Source organism: Rosa chinensis, chromosome 2, assembly GCF_002994745.2.
Source record: "Rosa chinensis cultivar Old Blush chromosome 2, RchiOBHm-V2, whole genome shotgun sequence".
NCBI lineage: Eukaryota > Viridiplantae > Streptophyta > Magnoliopsida > Rosales > Rosaceae > Rosa > Rosa chinensis.
Genome location: NC_037089.1, coordinates 1,085,061 through 1,099,069, shown reverse-complemented (window position 1 = coordinate 1,099,069; position 14,009 = coordinate 1,085,061). Strand labels below are relative to the sequence as shown.

Genomic DNA, 14,009 nt, shown 5'->3' with positions numbered 1-14,009 from the left:
GTTAATCACTTAAGTCACCTTGAAACTTCAGTGACCAAAGTGTCGAATGAGTCATAGTTGAGTGACCATTTGTGGAATTCTCTCACTCAATTATTCAAACTCCCTCACTATTATGGATTTCAACTCATCATGCTATATACGATATATGATGATAAAACCTAAAACCCATCTCTACTCGGTACTTAGAACCTCAATAATATTCTCGAATTAAGTTGAAACGTTCAAACTAGATACACCCATCAACCACAAACTCACTGTTTCTTCTTAACTAATATGCTTGCCACGACTCATATTATATCGTGCCGATCGATTTAGACAGCTACAGACTTTTCTGCCCAATAATTTTCCACAGTATTAATACTCTTTAGTCTTCAAACGTTATTTGGAATTTCAAACTCCTCGCTTGGTGGATTGGAATGAATTGGCTTGGACACTCAACTTAGACAACAACAAACTTTCTATTAGTAAACTTGAGTGTAGAGACTGAGAGGAGGCTACTTTTAACTTTTAGGAAAAGATATGATAAACCCTAACCCTAAATAGACCTTACCCAGCTCAATCTACACTTAATTTACTTTTAGGGAAAGATAGATAGAGGATTGATAAACCCTAACCCTACATAATCCATACCTAGCATATTAGTTTACTCATGACCTCTTCTATATCTTTTCATTCTAATATTTGTAGCAAGATATCCTCTTTACAGGAGAGATGCATTGGTCTAGTGACTCTAGTCAATCCTAGTGTATGATATTAGTTTCAGACTTTCAGTGGTTGCCTACCTCATCGATGACAAGTAACTAGAAATATTTAGTTGAAAGGAGCGTAAAACTAACATACACATATACTGTATATAAACCAACTATATATAATGTATATGTATATGTATATATAACAAACAATGAGCACAAACTGGACTAGTCAGTAGTCACTAGTAGGTATATAGTTGGTTAATTTGTCAGAATTGGAAAGTCTTGAAACCTTCATATTAGGTCATTCATCAAAGCATTGCCAAAATTATCAGATACTTGCATTTCCATTCAAACATCTAAAAACCAAAGTTTATGTCTGTCGGTATATCTAATGTTCTGTTTCGTCTAGGAAGTTCCATTTTTTCCATGTGCTGGAGAATGAGGATCTCTATCATGAAGCTTAAAGAATTCATTGGCGTACTCGGATTACCATGAAATTGAAGACCAGTCTATCACGCATCGATCTTTCTGATGAGCCTTCTTATTCTATAATCTATATTATTGGCCCTCCATCTCCACGCGTTGCTTTAGTGAACGATAATATCGACCAAATTTGATTGCCAAAGCTATATGTATAATCACAAAGCACTCTTGTTCTGTGTGTAGCGACATGTGGCTTAGCCTCAAACCAAACACCAAAAACCGAAACCTACCAGTCTTGGGCAATTTTGGTTTTAAGTCAGTCCCCTTCATAACATCCTTGTGGAATGTTTGGTATTGTAACAGATAAGATGGGGATATAGGTTGCTATCTGAATTTTATGTACGTGTACTCACAATTTTGTTTTTCAATCAACGAGCTGAGGGAATCGAACACTTGTTCGAAAGAAATCTCTTATCACTACGATATTCCCATTTTAACCTTGTGGGTTGGGAACTTTGGGATTTATTGCTCGTTTGAAACTTTCAAAGATTCAAGCTATAAGGAAGATGGATCCACCCAAATATGAGCCTCAGAGGGCTCAGAATTGGTTTAGTACACAACTGGACTCCGAAGGCCCATTTCATGCTGGCCCAATTTTAACATGACAATGAGTAAAGCATTTCAGAAAGCTAATTCAGTACTTCTTGTACCAATGACAAAAGATCAGAAGCTTCACATTATAAGCTGAGACGCAAAGTACATAAAAATGTGCTAATCGCCATAATCTCCTACTGCCTTAACATATCTTCTGTTCTTGTTATCTGACAAACCGGGCTGTAACTATATACAAATTCAGAATAAAGTAACTGCTCTCTGATGCACTAGTTTCGAATTATCAAGACTCAAATTAGTCTACAGCCAAATTTTCTACGACTTTTTCAAGTTATCCACAACAAGGACAGGGTTAGTCATATCCAAAAAATAGCAGTCACAGGGTTTTCGATTTCGTTTCAGTGACAGGAAACTTCTCTTCCGGTTGCTTTCGCCACATATAATTCACTGCTTCCAGCCAGAGAGGATGGACCAAAAACTTATTCTGTTTCACTGCCCAGCGAGACTTTTCAGTTCCCGCATCTAATGCAACTACATGGGTCACTGATGAATCCACCTCGGTTGAACATATGGCTCCCAGCTGCTCTGCCATCTTCCACAGGTGATGACTATCAGCCTGGACTTTTGAAGGAATTATACGGCTGAACACAACTTTGCACCCCTTCAAAACTTCCTTTCTAACGGTTTTCAGAACCTACAAGAGTAACACATTTAATACCCATATCACATTAATATCATTGTCAGAACTGAAAGTAGTAGAAGCAAAGCTCTCCAAATATATATATATCAAACATAAGAAAGGGAAGTTGGTGGAATATTTACCTGCCTCACATCTCTATCTATAAGATTGCCTTCCAATTCCTACAAGATAGTTTGCCAACAATGGATTAGTACACAACAACACCACATACTTTAATCAATATAGAGACGGGAAGATGTACTTACATAAAAGAAAATCTTGTGAATTCGCTTAAGAAGGTCAAGAACATTTGCAAGAGCTCCTTCAGGCTCACACTCATCACTCTTCAACTCCGAAAGAGACTCACAATTGAACCCAAATTGGGCACAACTAGATCTAAAGAAATGATATCTTTCCATCAAGATTAGATTGTCCTTGTGCTTTATCCACGCCTACAATAACAGATAGCAACATTGATAACCAATCAGAAGATTAAAAAACTCACCACATCCTTAAAATGATAGCTAGTGTATCCAAAACATAATAAAGTTCTTTTGAAGATATTCTATCATCTCACTCAAAAAAAGAATTGTTTAAGATACGATATGCAGAGATCATTAAATTGCGAGTGTATCCAAACATAAAATCTATCATAACAAGTTCATTTTCTAAACATTTGATTTTGTAAACATATATTTTGTGTTAAACCATTAAGAAGTTAAGCTAGTTCAATGAGAGGTAACATAACTAGCTGGCTCGCCATGGGTGGAAGATGCTATTATGACAAATTTCAAATAAATTTCTTCAAGGCTAATTCTGTTTAAACCACAAAAATTTGCTCCCCTTTAAGTCTTTTACAAGGTTAACTGGTTACGAATATCAACAAGGAAAAACTTACATTCTCTGTATCATCCAGTATCAAAACAGCACTTTCTTGCCCAAGCACAATATCTAGACCCTTTTGATGTTTTTGGGTGCCATCATCGCGTGATATCACTCTATCACCAAAGTACTCTTTTTTGGGATCAAGCAACTTGGCCATTTCCAATGCATAGGCTCGGTCACCCATTGTATACACATACATTTCAAATATTTCACTGGCTTCCTTCAAAAATGTCTTAATGAAGGGCCTTAACTTGGTCATCATGCGCATAAAGTCTAGTCTGAAGAGGCTGCCTTTCAAAACATCTGAAAGTATCATATTACAAGCAAAATCAAAAGATGCAAGTCAATACTCATTAGGGTAAATATACAAGCATCCACCTAAGCAACTACGAAATGTGTAAACATTGAAATGGAAGCACTAAAGATGCTACACAAGAAGAAAGACTTCAAAAGAATACATAAATACCTGGCAGAGAATCTGGTGGGCTCATCAAATATTCTTCCTCTGCCGTCATATGATTCAGCTGGGTGGAATTTAGCAGCGTATGATCAAGATCAAGTACCAAATAAAGTTTCTTATTATTTAGCGATTTCTTAATGTCAGTGTTGCGTAACCGGTCGATTTCATCATTATTAAGTCTTAATCCCTGCACAAGCAAATGTTTCACACTGTATCACATCCAATATCTAATAATGCAAAATAAGCTACGAATAAGGAACAATCTAACTGGAAATGGATACATCGAATGAGTATGTAAATTTCTTCAGTAAATTTATAATAAAAATCAGGCGATTAGTAAATCAACAAGTCACACTTGACTGAAACGAATAACGTATGCATGCAATGGTTATGTTTGTTTCCTAACAATAAGTTTATTTTTTTTGCATGAAGGCTTCAGTATATCATGAATTACAGGTGACAGCTAATGGGTAAAAACAGTGCCTGTACAAACTAAATTATGGAAAACCATATGCGTGTACACTTCCAGTAAACCAAAGCATTCAAAAATTTTAAATTTCAACTGCTCATCCAGGGGAATACCTTGTGAATGTACCCAAATGTCACACCAGACTGCTCAATCAACCTCTGGCCACAAAGAAAACACATATCTCCAAATGAACCAGGATGTGCACACATATCCTCTATTGCAGTTGCTTCTGCACATAATTCCAAGAAAAGTTCAAAAACAGGACAAGAGTAACTGTATCCTCTGAGGTGGAGAAATACCATGTTAGATATAATTATCCTGTGTTCAAAGCAATTAAAACTTGATGTTTATTAGTTATAATATCCTGTGTTCAAAGCAATCAAAACTTGATGGTTATTAGACATGTACTCTCTCGCTTTCTGAACCACACACACACAAGCAAACACACTCATTTTTGTGGGGGTTGAATCCCAAACTAATACCAGAATACATGGTACATTCACTGTTGGATAGCTTCAAGCCATGCTTTTCCCAAATAATCTGCTCTCTGGAAAAAGAAAATACTGGTGGAAAGGTTTCCCAGTTGAAAAATGTTTTATGTTTTCTTGAACAGGAAAGACTTTTCCTCTGGAGCACTTTTGCAAGAAAATTAGCATTTCCTTAGTTTTTTCCGGCAATGTTATGAAATACAGTCAAATACAAATACCAGAAAACTTTTTCATCACCATAATTGAAGCATAGTGAAGAAAATAAATTCTAAAATGTAATATTCAAAAATCTACCAAACAACGTTTTCATCAAAACAATCAAGGCAACAGCAAAGCAGTTCATCAAGTCTTTAGACATACAAACAATAAACCTGATACTTGAACTTCTGTCATACATCTATATATACAGCCCACAATAACTGCAGTTAACTTTTCAGCTTTCACCAATTTTAAATAGAGAAATGCAAACAGACCACGAGGTAGATGGACATAACAAAGTATGATAGAATAGGAGCACTTTAGTAAGTCTTTGAACAAAAGCTCCCTTACTAAGTTGGTCTTAGGTTGTATGTAGCAAACAGGTATGTGTCATCTAAGACAGTTCAGAACACTTCACACAGAATCAATAAGTCCTCTTCCAGTGTTTGGGGTTAAAAAATGAAACACAAAACAATCCAAAAGATATCAAAAGGTTACCTGACTTTTCTTCTGAGAGTCCTTGTGAAGTTGACGCAACGGTTTCCTCTAAGCTTTCCAGATTCTCTACCTTACGCCTTTTTATCCTGCAATGCAAGTCACAAATCGTATCTGAATGGCTCCAAATAGAACTTCGACTTATAGATTTACAGAAATTACAATATCTGATAGAAACTCATACTGCATCAAACACGAAACAAACAGAACTCAACACACCTGCTCTCACTTTCAACATCACTGCCATCGTCATCAGCTGCTTTATCTCCTTCATCTGGTGACGACTCCGAAGAACCAGACTCTAGTTCTCTCTCAAGCAACCCAGCAAACCCATCACTGCTAGAAGAGTGCACTGGGGACTCGGCAAGACTCATCTACATTATCCACACAATCAAACACATTACCAAATGTTCACCTCAAAGTGGATGCACTAGAAGATACACATAAACAATCAACATTCCTACCATTCGAAATCGACAACGAAAAAAAAATGCTATATTAAACCTAAATCTTCTCACTTGCCCCAAAATAACTCCTCAACCCTTAAACCCACAAACAACATCAATATTTCTACTAGTGAAAATCAAGAACAAAGAATAAAGGTAGCAACTTTAACATTATTACACAATGAACAACCAAACTGGTTCGGTACGAAGACCTAACAAGTGATAAGAAGCTAGCTATTCGATTAATTATGCGAGATTGAAAGAACCCTAGAAATCGATTTCGGTGAAACCAGTAAATCACAAAATCAAATTAAGAAGCGTAGCTTTTATAAGAAGAGAAGGATGAAATGAAGTAGTGAATGTACCGTGATGGGTTGCGAAGCAGTTGTTGGGGTTAGGGTTGCAGAGAAGCTCGTCAAATTTTGAAGCTTTCGTTTTGGATTTTGGGAGAGAGAGAGAGAGAGAGAGAGAGAGGGAGAGAAAGAATAATAAAAAATAAAAATAAAAGAGCGGGTCTTTTTGCCCCGAGCCCGGAATAAAGCGGGTTAGAATCCAATTCTGAAACGCGGTCGTTTTGGAAAACAAAAAGAAATATTTTGCTCTGTACTTTTTATTATTTTGTATTTCTAATATTGTAATATTTTGCTACTAGCCTTCCTCTCCTTTCCTCTTCCATTCTAACATCTGGTCATCCCAAGAGTTTTCAATGGTTATAACTTTTTTCTTTCTAAGACTGTTCATCTGCTCAACGAAAATGAGAGATAGTTCACTAGCTCGACTATATAAAGTTTACATGCTTGGCTAAAAAAATAACAATATTCTCGGCGATATTGCCTGGACTTGACATCCTGATTTCAGATAGGGCTAGAGTCTAGCCCACTAAATTGGATCTCGATTGCGTCCAATTTTGGCTCAATTTGTTTTTATTTTTCTAGCGAAAACAATGAAAATGAAGCAGAAGGAAATTATTGGGGTTTTGATGAACACCATTATATTTGTGTAACTCAAGCAAATAAAGTTGGGCATAAAGCATTGTTGACCAATCAACCAACTGCCATTTTCATTCATATTTGTAAGGGTACATGTAATGTGAAGTAGTTATTGGTCACAAACTCACAATTTCCTCCTACACCTGTTAGTAACTTAGTATGACAGAATCAACAAATGTCCCTCATATTTACAGTAAATCAAGGGGAAAAAAAAGGGGGGGGGAGGAAAAAAAAAAAAGCGGGCTAATGAGCGCATTATTTGATATGATATATTGGTATATACTTTTAGAATCCTTTCTTTTGTTTAGTGATGTGAATATCAACTGGAGTGGCTCTTTGTGCTCCCTGCCAATTTTCTTCAGCTCCTTCTTCTTCTTCTTCTACTGCTGCTACATCATCTTCCACCCACTCCTCCGTCACCAACTTCTGTTGATAGTATCGGAACGCCACCACCAAAATGAATGCTGCAACATTTTGAATTTCGTAATCATACACATAACGTATACAAACAATTGATCGTTTGAAACATTTACTAGGGTTTGGATTTGCTTACCTGCCCAAATTCGAGCCTCTACTGAAGATAAGTTCCATACTAGTAGAAAGATCACAATGGTCACTGGTTTCTTGTGAGAGCAGGAGTCCCAAGCATCCCGAAACCGCCGAACCCAAAATTTAGCTTCACATAATGAACACCAATTCAGTAGCACGTCAGATGGTGAAATATCATTATTGCATATTATCGAAGAATGTAGCCGGGTCTTTTCATCTATTCACTACTTTACGTCTTTACTAAAAGGCATAATAGACCTATTGGGCCAGATACCCATTAAGGATTGTGGCCTCTCGACAACCCCACTAAAAATTTGAAAATGACAGAATAACCCATTAGAAGATAATGGGCCATAACTAGTAAAATTATGGTGTGGGGCCCCTAACTACTGTTGGTTGGCCACAATGTCAAAGAGAAAAGAGAGGTTGAAGATGCAAATTGGAACATTAGAGAAAGAAAAAAGATTTTTCTTTTCTTTACTCGGAATCCAAAATTGCAAAGAAACTTCTCATGTAAATCAAATGCATTTTAGAGCGCCTATTTAATCACCAATCACTTTAATATTCTGCCCGACAATTAAAACGGAGATATTGGAGCTTCAATGTTCTATCATGTGATCCACCATGGTGTTATGGTAATTCAAAGACCTTACCCAAGTACCCATCATGGGCATTAATGTATGGGGTCATATTGACTTGGGCCCCATCAAATCCAGACCAGCTCTAATAAAGCCGTTAGATCAGACATGAATTATGATGGGCCACATTCGGTAAAGATCTGAGGTGATAGTCAAACTAAAGGTGCTACAGCCAACTATAATGGTGTAAAAATTGGTACAGTAACTTTGTAATAATAATACTATGCATGACTAGTAAGGGAGAAAATGATTGCAGGAATTTACCGAAGACTGTTATCTGGGTAGAATACAAAGAGCACACCTTTGGTACGGTGAAAACTCCGAAAAAGCCTGTCATAGTTGGCAAAACCAAGCAGCAGTGTCAGTTGTGTAGAAGTTAAGAAGGTTCAGAGAGACACAGAGAATTTGATACAGTTGTCTCACTGTTTTGGCTGCTGGGAAGAAACTCCCCATTATTACATCCAACTGTTTCACTATAAATCTACAATGCTCTCATGGTTTCGGAAGTGCTCTATAGTATTCTTGAGTATTACAACTCCAAAATTGAGAGCTGTTAGACTGGTTTTGAGGAGTGTCATGAAACACAGCTCCGGAACACTATATAACTTTCGGTGATTTTCATCTGTATTATAAATAAAATAAACTAATAAAGAGCAAAGAGAAAGTGAAACGCACCTACTTTGGCCATTGTCCAAATGGTTATGGAGCTGCCACACCTGGCCAAAACAAAGAGCAGCACTGCCAACTGCCAGGATTACAATTATATCACCATCATCTTTCTATATCCTTGTAATTTATTTGCAGAAACAACAAAAGGCATGAAGAAAAAGAGAATTACCTTAATTGTGGTGGCAGGGTCACCAGAAAACAAAGCTTTAAACTTTAGCAGGAACTCATTCAAGTAAGGCAGGACCAGTTTCAGTAACCAAATTGCTTCTTCTTCACCCACCACAGAGTCTGCATTTTCTACTTCATAAGCTCCCCTGACATTTAAAGAAAGAAAAGGAATCAGAAAGAGATCAACTTGGAAATGTATGCTAATCTAATATAAACATGTTCATAAATAATGGTTGCAAATCAAAGAATTTACCTCAAGATGATGGACCTGAAGAGGAAGATGACAGCCAGATAGACAAGGCTCATATAGGATATGACAGAAATGAAGCTGTGGACCAAGAATCAAAAAAGATTTAGAACAAAACTGAAGGCTGGGATTGGACATTTTTCGATTGGGATTTTGCTTACCTGATATTTAGATCCTTCATGTAGGAGGATGATAGTATCACAAATGTTCCAATCCCAAATATAAAAACTGATCTTGATACATCTTTCCACATTACTAAATCCGCTGGAAAAAAAAAATTGGAAAAATGAACCCTTTAGAAAGAGACTGCAGTAGAAGGTGCAATTCAATAAATTAGGAATGAAAACTCACCTAAACTTTGCAATCTGCTGTGTGTTTCTGGGAAGCTATGGTACTGATCATTTGGAGCTGCATCTAATTGGTACAAACAGAACAGTCCAGGCTCAATTCCATAATAAGAAGAAAAAGATGCAGGGTTTAAAAGAGAGAGAGAACTTACATGATGTTTGTTTAGGGACATTTGAGTAGACTTCTGCACGTTTCATAACAGGAGATTGCTTTTTCAGATTAACGGAGATCGTTTCTGGCTTTTGATGAACATGTTGAAGCTTTTTCACTTCTTGGTTTCTAAATTTGCGGTCAAATAATTGAAACTTCTTAACTTCATTCACTACCTTCACTTCATTCACAACCTTGCTTAATTTCTCTTGCACTGGTGCTCTCACTTTCTCTTGAACTGGTGCTCTCACTTGAACTGGTGCTTTTTCATGAACTGGTGCTCTCACTTGAACTGGTGCTTTTTCTTCAACTGGCGCTTCTTCTTCAACTGGTGCTTTCTCTTGTACCGGTGCATTGATTTCCTTAATATCAAGGCTCATCTTTTCAACTTCAACCTCAATTTCTTCATCCACCTCTTCCTCCAATTCTTCTTCTTCATCACCATCTTCATCATCAGCAACATCATTCACCAATTCTGTTGGATCAGATTTGACCACATCCACATTGCTTGGAACCACCATTTCTCTGCACACACCAAACTCCTTGCAATTCTCATCAGATCCACCATCTCCAGTCTCCTCCTCAACTGGGATTTTCTCAATCACCTCAACAGACTTCTCAACTCCCTTATCCAATTCATCTGGGGAGGCCTTATTCAATTCCGATTTCACCTTCCCCAATTGAATTGCATTGCCAGAAGAATCACTTCCCCTGATCGATTCTGATTTCACCTTCCTCAACTGACCCAAGTTCTTCTCAATTCCCTCCTCCTTACCCAAATCACTAGCACTTTTCAGCAATTCAGTCCTTGGCTTCCTACTGCCAACTGGGCTCCTCTCAGCTTTATCAGAAGCAACAGCATTTTGACTCTCCTTGCTTCCCTCAGATCTAAGTCTCCTCACAGACCTCACCTGAGTTGGGCTGTTCTTGATCCCATCGACAGAAGCACTCAACTCCTTGCACTGTTCATCATAATTCTTCAACTCAGATTTTCCTCTGGACAATTGAGCCCCACTCTTCTCCAAACCTTCAACCCTTGTATCAGATTTCCAAGTCTTTCTCTTTCCATTACTCACTGCTCCACCAACAGATTGACCTCTCTTCAACCTTGTGCTAGGAGTTGTTGTTGCAGCAACCCCATTACTGCTGCTGCTGCTCTCTTCAGAATTCTCCTGATCACCATTGAAGACCTTAATCCCACCTCTGACTTCATCAAGCTTCATCCTGTTCTCCCACACTGACCCTGCAACCACACTGTTCCCAGTTCTGAGCACTCCTGCATCTGATCTCCTCCTACCCACATCCATTTTGCCTTTATAATATGTACCTTGGAAGATAATTCTTCTCTGTTTCACTTTCTCTTTTATCCCTTTTTAGCTAGCAATGAGTACAATGGGACATAGATAGTACAAATTATGGATGAGAAAGCTTTACGCAAGAGAAATGGCGGTTGGTGGGGTGAAAGCGTTTGGGATCCCTTTGCCTTCAGAAAAGCAAAGCGAGCAGAGAGTACTGCAAATTGTGTTAATTGTAAGAATCTCTTATAAGAAGGGAGGGACTGGAGTCTCTAGACACCGGTCAAAATATACAATAATATGAACTGCATACTTTGTTTTTACCATTTTGGAGTTATTCATAGACAATGGAAGACGATTAGAATTAGTAGAAAATTAATTAAATTAGACTACATAATATGATTCAACTCCTTAAACATAATATTTGATTACTTAACACTCTCGCTAAACTTATAAAAAAGATTTAATTAAATTAAACTAAGTACTTAATTTGAAAGAGTGTTTAACTTTACGATAGTCTTCTGATACCTCTCTACGAGTCATCGATTATTCAATTGAATTAGTCTTAATTTTTAATTATGATCATATCCTTATCTTGATCATCGACGGTTGGGTAACCATGATGTATTGTGAAGTATTCAAAAAAGACAACAAAAATATATAATGTAGATAGTTTATTACCTAGTTATGATACCCTACTTATAATTTGATTAAATTGGTAACAGTATTGGTATAGTAATTCGTGAGATGAACTCATGTTACCCAACTTCTAAGTCACACTCACTCATGTGATTTAGAAAGTAAAAGTGAAAAAGTGAGATGAACTCATATGGTGTGGTTGAATGATTAGAGGTATAAAGGGGTCCGTTTAGGATGATCTCTTTTGCTCTTTTTCTGGGGAGGATGACTGGTACATTTGATTCCCTAATAAGCCACGCTAGCTTTTGTGTTGGAGGATCTCTATGAACGCTGTGACCGAGGCAACCAAAAAGTCATCAACCTCACAAGCCTCACATGCAAATGGAAGATTGGAAACGTTTCCTAGCTTCCTAATTTCAGAGAGGTGAAGTTTGGAAGCTAGCATGTGGTGATTTTTTTTTTTTTCAGGTAATAATGGCAAACACCTTGATCTCCAGCTTTGTACTGAAGGTGTTAACGTGATCCTATTTATCTGTGCTCCATCACTTATATGCAAAGTTTGCTTCTTTTTCTTTTTCCTTTTCCTCTTTTCTTCTATTTGGATAATAAATATCAAGGGTTGAGATTATGTTATAAGGGTTGGGTCACTTACACCGTCGGTGCATAGAATAATTTCCATTTCTTCTATTTGGATAAGTAGAGAAAGGCCAAAAGGGGTTGTGTGAATATTAGGAAGCTTCACATTTTGATCATATATGACACTCTTGATATAAGCACCAGTTGTTCTATATAGACCTGATTAAGGATTGCTTGTATATTAGCTAATGCCTCTTAACGTTGTAGCTTGCCCCGGCCTAATTAGATGGTTTGTATTTTTCTGAAACAATTTCACGTACATTATAATTCGAAGCTGTGCACCGTTGGCTAATTGGTATGAAAGCCATTAAGTTTTGGAAGCTAGAACTGATGAAATCATAATATGGCCCCCTAAAAATTAAAAAGGCAATGTACGTAGTACTGCTACTTGATTATTGCTCGGCCTAATTGTGCTAGCTATAGCATTATACAATTATAGCTTTGGTGACATGGTTTATTCCATTTAAATATCATAATGATGGTTAATGCACGCCTTATTATACATAATTGACCCCTCCAGTTAATGAACCATGCATATGAATAAATGCAAGAAATTATTTTAGTTGAAGATGATGCAGATGTGGAATCATGCACTAAAATAATGCATTGCATCAGGATCGGATCACTGGTTATGTAAACAATGGAATTGAGAATCACACAATCAATTTATCTCAATAATAGTGTGAGAAATGACAAGGCCATCCGAATGATTAATTGGCTTTTGAGTGACCGATGCTGCTCATCGAGAAGGAATCCAACACCGACAGCCTTCGGCATAAAAAAAGATGGTTCACGTACGCAATGATTTACGTACAAATTATTCAATACAGGTACATTTAGCATATATCAAAATTCTATGTAAAATCAAATTGTTTGCGAGCATTTAATTTAGTTACATAAGTTTCTTGTTAAAAATGAGTTATTCACGCATTATAAACTTCTATTTTTGGAAACGTACTGGCATCCGATTTTGGAATCGGCATGCGAGTCCAAATCATACGATGTAGTAATGCTGCACTCGGACGTCAGACGGCGACAAGTTTCAACTCAATCTCACCGGCCACCGCTCTCTCTCCCTCCCTCTTTCTCTACAGAAAAACACTCACCGACACTAAAAAAGTTACAAGTAGCGACAAGAAAAGAAAAGGGAAGAGAAGCATATATATCATGTGAGTGGAAGAACCGAAGAAGCCTAAGCAAATTAGAGTACATTAAAACTGTGTACGTTTTTCAACTCTTGCATCTATTTTTCAATGCACCATAACTGGGAAAACATTAAAGATTATCAGATGTCAGCCTCTGGGGATTTGGTTACGGAAAAACTAATAATGGTCGAAAACGTTGCGTTGATTTTCATATACAGAATAGTTTTGGGATTGAAAGAGAAGGGAATCATAGTTTGCTCAACTAGCTGTGAATAATAACATTATGAAATTCTGGGCAGAGAGGCGTTGCTGTCTTGTAACGTTGAAGGCACGTGAGGTGATTTGCTCGACGCACGAGGCATATATTGTTCCAGACATGATTATATTACTGAGAATCCCACCACCCAAAACCGACGTACATGCCAACCCTGATCCAATAACAACGTTTTTATTCTATAGTTTGGGAAATTGGACCAAAACCAAGCTTTCATACCCTGGTTTACTCTCATCCATGACCTAAAGAAAAAGAAAATTATCTTTATCAGCTTTTGTTTATAATAGCATAGAGGGAAAACTTGAATCAATAATTAGCACTAGTATTAAACAAAGTAACTGACCGAGGTCAGTAAATAATATAAATCATAGTAGATGGCATAGCGTCAAAACTTTGAACCAGATAATTTGGAGTT

General features: G+C 37.2%; 2 protein-coding genes across 3 annotated transcripts; both read right to left on the bottom strand.

Annotated features, from left to right (window-relative positions):
* Nucleotides 1-1,819: 1,819 nt before the first annotated feature.
* On the bottom strand, nucleotides 1,820-6,335 carry LOC112189746 (RNA polymerase II C-terminal domain phosphatase-like 4). Its single transcript, XM_024329091.2, has 9 exons — nucleotides 6,213-6,335; nucleotides 5,621-5,775; nucleotides 5,405-5,490; nucleotides 4,334-4,449; nucleotides 3,758-3,938; nucleotides 3,305-3,594; nucleotides 2,673-2,858; nucleotides 2,550-2,588; nucleotides 1,820-2,421 (listed from the first exon to the last, which is right to left on the bottom strand). The coding sequence occupies exons 2-9, from the start codon at nucleotides 5,773-5,775 to the stop codon at nucleotides 2,104-2,106; spliced, it is 1,371 nt and encodes a 456-aa protein (XP_024184859.1). The 5' UTR covers nucleotides 6,213-6,335; the 3' UTR covers nucleotides 1,820-2,103.
* Nucleotides 6,336-6,860: 525 nt separating this feature from the next.
* LOC112189265 (reticulon-like protein B21) lies at nucleotides 6,861-11,159 on the bottom strand. Of its 2 annotated transcripts, none has more exons than XM_024328558.2 (9): nucleotides 9,607-11,159; nucleotides 9,459-9,515; nucleotides 9,269-9,371; nucleotides 9,114-9,188; nucleotides 8,862-9,006; nucleotides 8,699-8,768; nucleotides 8,288-8,353; nucleotides 7,390-7,512; nucleotides 6,861-7,300 (listed from the first exon to the last, which is right to left on the bottom strand). In XM_024328558.2, the coding sequence occupies exons 1-9, from the start codon at nucleotides 10,910-10,912 to the stop codon at nucleotides 7,122-7,124; spliced, it is 2,124 nt and encodes a 707-aa protein (XP_024184326.1). In that variant the 5' UTR covers nucleotides 10,913-11,159; the 3' UTR covers nucleotides 6,861-7,121. The 2 variants fall into 2 exon arrangements, with proteins under 2 accessions (XP_024184326.1, XP_024184325.1); XM_024328557.2 differs by having other exon boundaries at nucleotides 9,459-9,521; nucleotides 9,607-11,158.
* Between the last annotated feature and the right edge of the window lie 2,850 nt (nucleotides 11,160-14,009).